The 11,527-nt window shown below is 42.6% G+C and overlaps 1 protein-coding gene across 1 annotated transcript; it reads left to right on the forward strand.

Moving 5' to 3' along the window:
• Positions 1-2,136: 2,136 nt before the first annotated feature.
• LOC148003577 (disks large homolog 5-like) lies at positions 2,137-10,437 on the forward strand. The gene is made up of 5 exons (XM_087568866.1): positions 2,137-2,328; positions 3,057-3,216; positions 4,547-4,678; positions 5,347-5,530; positions 9,644-10,437. The coding sequence occupies exons 1-5, from the start codon at positions 2,199-2,201 to the stop codon at positions 9,647-9,649; spliced, it is 612 nt and encodes a 203-aa protein (XP_087424992.1). The 5' UTR covers positions 2,137-2,198; the 3' UTR covers positions 9,650-10,437.
• Positions 10,438-11,527: the final 1,090 nt, after the last annotated feature.

Here is an 11,527-nt window from a genome sequence, read left to right on the forward strand (position 1 = left end):
TCTTATTTCAAAGTACGTAATGGCATCATCTGTGGAGTGGATGGTAAGAACAAAAGCTTTGCCGAAAATGAATAATCAATCCCTCCAGAGCATGTGCTTAACATTCTAAGCACAGGGAAATTTCCTGAGGGGATTAAAAAACAAAATCCAAACATAAAACAGGAACAACAACGATGTAAAAACATTCTGCACGCTGGGTATGAAGGCATGTTGCAACTTTAATCAGCTTTGTAGGTATTTCTAATAAACACACAAAGAAACAAAAATCCTATCACAGTCCTAGCAGTTGCATCCAACAAAGAGAGAGCTGTGAGGTAGTGTGTGCTGCTTCTTTCCCCAGATACCCATGGGCCTCAGGCCTGCACCCAGTGAGCTGGACCAAGAGAAGCCAGGTTGAAATTCCTGCTGCCATGGTAGGATTCTGCAGGAACATTTCCCTTTGACAACAAGGAACCTGTGTGGAGGAGACCTCTTGGTGAGTCCTCAAGGACTCTACGTGTCATATTCTACAGGGAGGAGCCCTGTCAGGTCTTTGGCAAGGCCAGCCAGTTGTATGGGGAAGTCTCTGGTCCTGTGGCAGAGGGCAAGGAATGGCAGAAAGAATGGCAGCTCCACTGAGAGCAAATGATAACCCTTCTAGGCCTATGACCTCCTAATTAATTTATCTTTTCACCTGATGCCCTATTCACATTTTCTTACTATCATACAACTGTGATCTTGATGAGCAGCTGGGCTCTTGTTTTCTTAATCAGTTCTTTGCTGTCACAGACGTTTTTAACTTACTCCAGCCCATGAGACTTATTCATAACTTCTGTATGCAGTAGGACCCTTGGTGGGACTGTCATCTCAAAAATAGAAAGTTCCGTAATCCAAAAGATTGGACTCCAGTTTACCTCAGGCCAGGAAAGAAGTCAGCCACCATTAGTAAAAGAGCATGGGAAAAATTACATAGGAAAAACAAGTGGCTTAATCAGAAGAAAAGATCCTCAACTTCTAAGGCACGCACATCTGCACCCCTCTCTTCTGAGCTTTGTATAGTGATGTTGTATAACTCCAGATTGTAGTTAAAGGCAGAGTTTTTCCCAGAAAGGTCAGACATGATTTTCACTCTTACATCTCTGAGGTGGGGTGGCATTATAGCACACATTCATGTTGAATTATTATAACACCTATGATAAGAAGACAGGATCCATATATCACAATGCCAAATAGACTCCCTCCTGAACGTATGGACCCATTAAAATTGAGGTTCAACCTGAATTCAGGCCATTCCACTCCCTTTCCATCCTCCTGATTCTTATGTTTGCTACAAGTAAAAGATCATGGTGTAGTCCCCAATATTCTCATGCCTAGACTTGTCTATTCACGAAGAATGATATTGGAGAAAGTGAAGGTTATATAGTTACAATGCAGTAACACAAGGTCCAGGTTGACATTTGCTCACTGATGTCCAATTTAATTGTCTTGTTATATTTGAGAAAGGGAGGATGTCCTACATAATATATAAAACGGACAGAAATTTATTATTTTATATATGCCCTGTAGTTGATCCCTATGTTCCCAAGTAAAAGGAGTTTTTATTGCAAAAAAATAGGATTATAGACCATTGATTTTGTGAAATACATGGATATGTAAATGGAAACAATGTCAGCTGTCAAGGACTGCACAGTAAACAAATATTTCCAGGTTTTATACACTCAGAGGTCTAGAAGAAACATATTGGCCTCCAGAAAAAGGGAAAAGCTCAGGAATCGAAATGTATGTCACATGCATTGTCTCGAGTAGTAGATTTACTTTTAAGAAAAGTCTCCCTCCTCCTTGGTCCCTAGAGATTTGGGTGCTAAGAAAAATCTGTTCTCCAATTCAGGGATGTAAGCAACCCTCCCCAGCAAAAGCATTGTTGACTTCTAATGAAGCAGAGAGACATATCTAGCTTTGAAATAGAGGTTGCCAAATGGTATTCCCAGTGACACATGGGAGACTGGAGGAAAGGGTCCCCACAGAAATTCATCAGTGTGGGGATGGCTGGTTAGTAGGTAGGCCATAGAACTTTCCAGTGACATCACCAGTAAGCCGTTCACTGGACACTCTATTGTATCTAAGAGCTCCCTAGAATCTTCTGTGATGTCACCAGTGTTGTGGTGACACCAACTGCCTTTGGGATATTACTTCAGTTCCCTTTGGGTTCACAAGCAGGCATGTTTCGCCAGCTGCTCAGGCTATTTCGGAAGGAAAGTGTTGATCAAGGAGAGACCGCACCAGGTCAAAGGGAAGCTGACCCCCTCTCTAGTGAAACAGGAAGGAGGAAATCATTCTGGGGAAGGCTTGGTAAGTCGTGGGCAGAGTTGGGGAACATCCTCAAGGAGGTAGGTTTGAGATGTGCCTTCTAAGACTAGGCCTTACAAGCAGGAGCCTTGGGATTTTTCAAAAACAAACCAAGAGTCAGGAGTTCCTGATCTTTAATTTGAGAGAAAGCCATAAAGTTGTAAGACTTCAGTGTCGTTTCTTGAAGCTTTTTAACTGTGAGTGTCAATGATCGGCAGGAGGAGGCACTGTGAGATTAACAATGTGACCATCCATGGTTGGGAGTTGAAGCACTTCATCCTCTAGATTACTGTAGGTTACATAAGTCTCTGATGGCGAGAACAAAGAAGGATGCACCCCTAGTCATGAATTGAGTTCTCAGACACTTTGGGCTGGAATACACATGATTAGAGCTTGATGGTGCTAAGCATTATGAAGTCATTATGAACTCTAGGATTATCTGCACCACATCTGATATGAGATAACAATGTCGCAGATGTTTATGTCTCAGTCAGATTATAACTTTCAGTGCGGGAGGTTGTGTAATAGTGAGTGTGGCACGTGTATGGCATTAGAGGTTGGGAAGAGGGACATAGCTTAAGAATCAACCTTTAAGAAAGCTTTTCTGCTCTTTCAGGGATTCACCCAGTCTCTACCATTTCCCCTTCCTCAACCTCCTTTTCGGATTCAGAATGATCTATTCTGCCCATTGGTTCAAATATGCAAATTCACTTGGGTTTATCTGTCTACAGGTTTTGGTAGGAAGGCGTCATCCCAAATTGCCATCAGTAAGCAAGAGGAGTGTCTAAAGGAACTGGAGGAACTCAAATTTGAAATCCAGAAGTGTCAATTCGAGAGGGATGAACTTTATCAAATCCTGGATCTTTATATCTATGATAAGTGGGACCACAGGTAGTCATTATGCCCAGTAACCTGTTCACTGTCTTGCGCTCTCTCTCTGCTACCTCAAGATTTACTCATAGCACGAGAGAGTTTCACCTCTCATCCTGGATTTTAAGGAGATTTGGCAGGCATTAGCTTGTGAGATGAGCTAGGTGCTGTGTGTTTAGGGTCAACCTCTTTTGTACTTGACCCTGAGCCTCTTGGATTAGCGTTGGTTCTCTCAACAGCTAGAAGGACCTCGTCACACTTGCTGCAACTGTGTGTGTGAATGAAATGCCTGCACGTCATCACTCTTTCCTCTGGATTTGTTCATTATACACTGATTCTATGGCACCTCCATGCATGTAGTTGGCATTCTAAATGTGTTTGGATATGGGTTGCTATGTATGTATGTGGAAGTATATGTGATGTTTTACTCAGGATCAGGACGTCTGGGACCTTTGATGGGGTCTGAGGATTTGTTTGATCAACAGTCTGCAGGTCATGATAGTGATGAGTACGTGGAGGCCCACACTGATCAACAGAGCACTTTGCTCCTTCTGTATAACTTGGTGGCACACAGGACTCTCCTGAGGGGAGAAGGTGCTATAAATCCTCTTCCCTGTCAAACTTAGTTATGCCCTCTGGGAATTCATGTAACGATAGAAACAAAGGATTGAGTATACCTGCTTTCAAAACAAGAGAAATGTCATCACAGCTTTCTCTTGGGCCCAAAGCTGTGGCACAGACTGGAGGAATCTTCTTCCTGAACTAGTCAATTCCATCATGCTCACCTGGCCAGCTCTTGAAGGTCAGGTCCCTCCAACTGGTACCGTGACTCTGTTTTCCTGTGCCCAGGATAATAAACTTAACCAGTACAAATACTTTGAAGGAGCAAGTATGTGGAACATACTGAGTTTAAGTAATAGAGAGAACAGTCTGATTTCACCTAATTTGTTTCACCTGCTTTGATCTTTAGTTTTTTATTTTTTTAACTATCCAGGGATTGTTTATTGTGACCTAGAAATGGTCACTGTGGTCTTGACCGTTGTTATTCCCAAACAGGCAGCTCTGAGGCTCTGCCCCCTCCTATATAGTGAGTCTTTGCAGAACCATATCTCTCAGGATTCCAAGGAGTCCTTATTTCAAAACAAATGTTTGCTTATTTACAGAGAAATATTTTCTGTGGATTGAGTCTCACTGTTGGGTTTTGGTCTGGTTTTTGGCTTTGCCATTTTCTTCCCTTCCACCATTCCTTGAATTTGAAATTTTTTACTATATATTTTTATTTACATTTCACCTAATTCTGAAATCGTGAGTTCAAAACATTATTTGTTCCTTTGGCCATGACCTAACCCAGGCTGCACGTCGAATTGCCAGTCCTTCAATCCGAATATGAGATGAGAATGATGGCTATGCAAATGATGACCAACTCAATAAGTGATGCCATGGAGAGGTACAAGGAGCTCATACAAGTGAACAGTTCCTACCGGTGAGTCGCTGACAGAGATGAGAACCCAGCACTAGGCAGGGAATGCTTCTGTCCTGTATGACTTTAACAAAAGTCAGGGCTCTGGTTCTGTAGTGTCGGACTCTTAACAAGAAGCCTGCCTCCTGGCAAGAGTCTTGGATTTGTAGCTCTTGGACTCAGTTGTGGTACATGTGAAGGGTGTCGAAGACCCTCCAATTATTATTTTCCCAGTTAAAGTTCCTCTAGATAGAAAAGGTTTGCACCATGATGGGAATATCAATCAATTCTGAATCTCTAGGACTCTGACAGGAGATTTAAAGATCTGTGATCCATGAGAAACACATGGAAAGATTGTACAGCTATTGGGTCATCAACTACCACTCAGAGGGGCTTTCCCCACAACGTGAAGATGGTTTCACCATACCATGGACATATGAGCTCCCTTATGGACCATCTCTTCTTCCTTGATTTATATAAACCGTCTTAGTGTCAGAATTTTCAGAAGTACTTTGATTCATGTGGAATGTGGATTCTGGATTTGACCTCCTCTAATTGGTGCTAACTTGTATAGTGTGGCTCTATTCTGGGGATTTCTGAGGATGAGGACCCTTGAAGGGATGATTGGACTTGCAGGAGTGACAGGCAAATAGAAGCTGGCTGGGATTTACCATTTTTTGTTTGTGGTTCAGCATCAGGCAATCCCAGCTCCTACGTGAACAAACTCAATTGAAGAACAATATACAGATTTTGCTGAATGAGAAGAGAGAACTGCTGGTGGAGCAGACTGAACTGCCAGCATCCTCTGTGGAGACAAAGAGGTTCTGTGAAGAGGCCGGAATGAACATCTGTGACCCCAGAGCCAAGCAACAGCAGGTAGGGTTAGGGCTCAGGGTCAGGTTGTCCTCAGGTCTTACCATAACCATAGACAAACCAATGTAACTGTCTATTGACTGATCCATGTCCTGTCCTAGGTCTCATCCAAGTGTTCATTCATGTGATGGTTTACAAGGCTTGCTGTGGAGATAGCCCCTTTTCAAAAAACTGCATGTTTGGAAAGCAAATGCTCCTGCTCTTCGAGAATCTGCAGTTTATTAAGGGAGATAGGTTGATCACACAGCACAGCACTACATGCCATTATGTATGGAGGGTGCTATGTGGGAGTCCCTCTTTAGACTAGAACAGGGCTTTGAGGGATGAAGCAAAAGCCTGGAGCTCATTTTCTTTTCAGGGATGGTGTGAGACTCAGGAAGTAAGTAGTTTTCAAGGAGGAGAGCCTGCTGGAAATGCCAAAGAAATGGTTCTCATTGTCATTTGTGGTGGCTTTTGTGCTTCCTCCCTTCATGTCCCTGTATATGAAGATGGTGTCTTCATGCTTCATAGATCTTGGGTAACTACAGAGCCTGTGTATCAGCATGTCAGTCCTGTCTTATATGAGTGCTCCTGGAGAGTTCATAACTGGGCCTTACAGTCTGAAGCTGGTTAGAAGAGCAAGGATGTGGAAAAGGTTTCTCAAATCTGAGGGTTGGCATGAGAGACTTGAGACTTCAAGAACAAAGTTATCCATATGTACCCCAATATTCACCAAGAAAGGTGCATTGCTGTGCTGACCTGCATCTTAGGGAGCATGCGGGGAGGCCAGTTCATGACATGCAGTTTTGTCCAGTCATTATCTAACTTAGTCCTTTAAGCCTAGGTCTCTCAACAAACATGAAGCTTCCTGTTTTGTGCTGGCCAGCAGTCTTTGCATCATTCGTCCAGTTCCAAGATGAGCCCCCTCTCTTATTTGTCTCAACACATTCTTAAACCATTCAGCTATTTTAAAAATAAGGATTAGATGTCTTCACTTTACCTGAACAGAGTTATCCCCCGGGGAAGATTCTGGATTGTCTTATTGGCTTCACGATGATATTTCATGGAATCCTAGAGTGCCACCCTCTGCTGACATTGCTTTGCTGACTATATCATGGGCACTGCATTCTTTCAGGATAGATTCCCTCTCAATATTGTACACAGTGCTGCATTTCAGAAAATTCACTGTATGTTATTTATTTAGCCTTTTTCTGACTGACATTGAGGTTGTTTTAATATCACAGGAACTCTAATGTGATGAAATGTTCCTGGGAACTGACCGTGAGTTACTGTCTCCTCTGATGCTTCCAAACTCTTCTATGAAGGAAACAGGGTAGTTTTAGTGAGGGGTCTATGATGAGTCAGCATAGAGCTTGATGGAGTCTTTTCCTAGAGATCTCTCTCTTGGGGATTTGATGTTGTGTTGTTTAGGCTATCTGTGCAGAACATGTAACTTACTTGTCGGACCAGCAAGTATCTGCATAGAAAGGTTTCCTGAAGTGGAAATGAATACAGGCCAGGGCAGCACATCCTGCTTGAGTCTAAGAGACTTGTACACAGCATTGTTCCCACTAATTCCTCACTCAAGAGGAAATGTGCTGCATAAGAGCAAAGTTTACGTTTGTGCATGCGAGTGTGTATCTGTGTTTGTGTGTGTGTTTGTGTGTGTGTGTGTGTGTGTGTGTGTGTGTGTGTGTGTTTGCAGTGGTGAACGTGTGTTTCCCTCTATTTCCAAGTTTCATGAGAAAAGTACTCTAAGCGTTCACTTTACATCCATGAAACATGAAATAGAGCTGCCCAGTCATTTGGCATCTCCATCTAGCTCTGTACAGCAAAAGTACACTTAAATTACTAATTTATTCTGTTTCCAAAAATTTCAGAACAGAATTATCTTGTGAAGTCTGGGGGAGGAGTGGAAATATGTTCAAGTGAGATGTGTTTCACAGGGGTAACAAATGGTACAGGCCTAGAGTTTGCAGGTCCCTTTTTGTTATGGTGTAGAAGCAGGACAATAAAATCCTTTAGAAATGCAACCCCCAAAAAGAGGACAGAAAAACACCTGTAAAGTTAGATTTTCAAGTGATTGTGGGCAAAACTACTGATCTGCATTGAAATCCTTTGGAGCACATCAAAGGAATGGAGTACTGGGAGGTAAGGGCAAGGCTTCTCTAGAAAAATCCATGAGTTTATCCTGCTTCTCTGTTCTTTGTGAATTGTGAAAGCCCACTGGAAGGTTATGTCACTCACTGTGTCTTCTCCAAGGTTGCTTTCCACATTGCCTGCTACCATTTCTTTCGAGCTACCTTGGCACAGTACAACTTCCCCTGAGAGTTTGGCTTGGATTTTATTCATTGAGAATTTGAGTTGCTTGGAATTGTATCGTCATCCAGAAAAAGTCGCATAGCTATGCTGTGGTGCAAGAACAGGGCAGTTTCAGGAGCCCCTTTAGGTGCACAGATAATCCAAAGCACTCCCCTATGTTATCTTTGTAGCATTCTGCAAGTGCTGTCAATCAACATCATTTTCTCTCAGTTAATTTCAGCCTCAATGGGTTAGGAGAAATGATGAGCTTCAAATGGGTCTGACAGTGTAAGAACAGGTAGCCCTATGAGAAGCCATGTTCAGAAAGTGGAACAGAAGTTTTAGTTAACCCAGTGATTCCACAACAAGGAGTAGGTATTGCCATTGCAACTAGGGAGCATCAGTGTTGTAGTGGTCCCAGAGTAACCTTGAAGGAGAATCTATCCAGACGTCCATCAGCCAAGGAGTAAAAGTGTACCATACGATGGAGCCCTTCCATAGATTCTGATTCAGTGTGAGATAATCCATGCAAGCTTTTACTTACTTATTCAAATTATCTGTGGAACAATCACATTACGGGGAGAAAATTTGTTGATTTGGATCCTGGTTATGGAGATTTCCTATGATTCTAGCTTTGGGCATGAAGTCACTCAGGCTATGGTAAAGACAGCTCCGATTAGAAGAAGTTGCACACGTGGGGAAAGTCTGAAAGAGTGAACAAGAACAAGAGTCTAGTCCACCACCAACATATGATCCTTTGCTGAGCAACAAGACAGCTCTACACAGCCTTTGGGACTTGCTAAGCCAGATTGTTAATGGGGAAAGAACCCTGAGTCTATGACGGTTTATGGGAGGACAGCACATCACTGACTGAGCTGTCTATAGGCTCTGGCCACTATGTACATATCCCACTCAACATTTGTTTTTATGCCTCCAGCGAATCCTGGGGAATCTTTACATTAAGCATTAATGTTCAGGTAGGAACACAGGCTGGAAGAAGCCATTTGAATATCCTTCCCTATATAAATACCCTTTTTGGGTGGATGACCACCCCACCTGGATTTCAGCCTCAGGCAGTTAAAGAGCTACTCAGAGTATTGTTCTGGTACAGTTCATGTGAATTTTGCCCATGAAACAATATACATGATCCTCTGGATTTCTTGCTATTTTCTACCCCTTTCTTCCTGTGATCTCTCCGGAAAGATCTGAGGACATTTACTCTTCTGTCCTCTCACAAATTGCCTTACACTAGCCATAGACTTACAGGGTGCTGTTCTGTTTCTACATCACAATCACCTTTAATGTTCATGTGTACGCTGGGAAGATTTGCCTGGAGAACATTCTCAGTGATTACAGGATCTGTGCGGTGAGCATGAATTTGAAGTGAGATGGCTTCTCTGTGTATTTGCAGATACAGTGGTTACAAATGGAAACTAGACGGCTTCCTTCAGTGCTCACATAATCAGAAATTTCACCTCAATTCGGGGCATGTTCTCCAGAAGGCATCCACATGGTATTCTAGGTTGCTCATACCTCTCTTGAACTCAGATTCAGACATAGCTACAATGTTATTATCAATGTCATATACCTGGACCACTGGGAAAAAATGCTCATTTTTCTCTTAATCCCAGTACAGTGCATAGTCCACAGTTCAAATTCTAGCAGTTTGAAAGGTGAGATATAAATCCAAGCGCAGGTACTCTAGGACACTTGGGGATGCAGGGACTGACCTCAGCTGACAGGTCATGCTGGATTATCCAACTGAATAGAGCTGATGTAAGGGGGAGAGCTGAATTGACAACCACTCACTAAACCTTTTTTCCCTTGCTCTGCTAGGTCTGAAATTCTCCAGCAGAAACTCGAACATGACGCAGTCCAGGACAAGATCTCCCTTGGAGAGAGGTGCTACAGGAGGACAACTAAGTGTGCACAGCAAATGCAACACTATTGCATCTCATCTGTACTGTCCATAGCAATTGTGGACTGCATTTTCCTCCTTTAGTTTGATTTCTTTGGATTGAATACGCTGTATTTTCACCTTGCCTCTGTCCAGCAAGTGTACACATTTTGAGGGACTCAGATAAGTGCTGATGCACATCAGTCAAGAGCTGCTGGTCATCCAGAAAGACTGTGCACGTGTAAATTTGTACTTGTCCTGATGGGTCATCCAGAAGAGTTTCATGGAGATCTGTTCACAATAATGGAAAGACTTTGTGACATAGTCTGTAATACCATTTATACTCAGTATTGGTAGGCTTTTTCCTTAATACCCCCACTCCAACAATACAGACCTACTTCCACTCCTCTTGAAAAGATTATTACCATCACTAACTGCTTGTCTACTATGTCTCCAAGGCAAGCCACAGGCTATAAGTCTATTCTGCAAAAGGAGCAGCAAAAAATGCTTAGTGCAATTCCTCTATTTAAAGTTTGGTTAATTTTTAATTGTTTTGGTTATTTGGTTTTCCTTCTATTCATTTGAAGATTTGTTATTTATCTGTTGTTGTTGTTTTGTTCATTTGCTTTTCTATTTTGATAAGGATATAGACTGTCTATATTGACTACCTGCATTTGGTTACTATCAAGTAAATTGGATGTATTCTGGTCAATAAAGGAGTAATCTCAAACTCTTCACTCTTAAGAACCTTCTTTATTGATCATTAGTGTCAACATCTGAAGTCCCACAGCTATCAGGGAGGGATGGATCTGTGCATTCGCATGGGGACTGGGCATCAAATCACTTCCCAGTCAGACTGAGATTCACAGGCATTTATACAGTGACTGTGCACTGTGTTTCCAACTCTGAATTTCAACTTCATCATGCATACATTACCCACTGTGTATGCTTGCTGTCAAATATATAATTACCTCTAAATTATACTCTGTCGATGAGAGTTTTGACCAAATTAATAGGATAAACATTAATTTTTCTGTAATACCTCCCAGGACATATAAACATGGTATAAGGGAGTTTAAAGCCCTCGGGAATCCTGCACCCAAATCCTGGGGCGGAAAATGCTGAACACCCTGGAATGCAGATAATCGTGAGACCACAGAAAGAAAGCCACTTCTGACCAGCTCTTCCCACATCTCTGGCCCAATATTAATCTGCATGGTGCCTCTGGAAACAGGAATAGAGGAGCAGTCAGTGGCAGGAACCTGCTGGTTCAGCCTAGGCCCAGAACCTACCTGGGCCCCGAGCATATTTGAAGAAAACCAGAGGCATACAATTTTCTGTTTCCTGACTGTGGCTTTTTTTGATTCGAAGCTCAAAATACCATTTTGTTGTTGTTGATTTTTAGTTGGATATTTTTCATTTCGAATTCAAATGTTATTCCTTCCTTGTTTTCCAGAAATAAGTCTGAATACCATCGCCCTCCACCTCTGCTATAAAAGTATTCCCTTCACCAGCCATCCACTTTTCCAGCCTAGGCAGGACCAAGGGCTGCTCATTCCATTTGTGCCCAAGAAGACCATCCTCTGATACACATGCAGATCGAGCCATGGCACAGTCCCTGTATAGTGGTTGGGTACTGGTTTAGTCTCTGGGAACTCTGCTTGGCAGCCATGGTTGTTCTTATGGGGTTGCAAGTCCCTTCAGCTCTTTCAATCTTTCTGTAATTCCTCCAACTGAGGTCCAGTTCTCAGTTCAGTGGTTTGCTGCTAGCATTCACCGCTGTATTTGACATGATCTGGCTGTGCCTCTCAGGAGACACCTAT

Source organism: Rattus norvegicus, chromosome 9 (assembly GCF_021556685.1).
Source record: "Rattus norvegicus strain SHRSP/BbbUtx chromosome 9, alternate assembly SHRSP_T2T, whole genome shotgun sequence".
In the NCBI taxonomy this organism is placed as follows: Eukaryota; Metazoa; Chordata; class Mammalia; order Rodentia; family Muridae; genus Rattus; species Rattus norvegicus.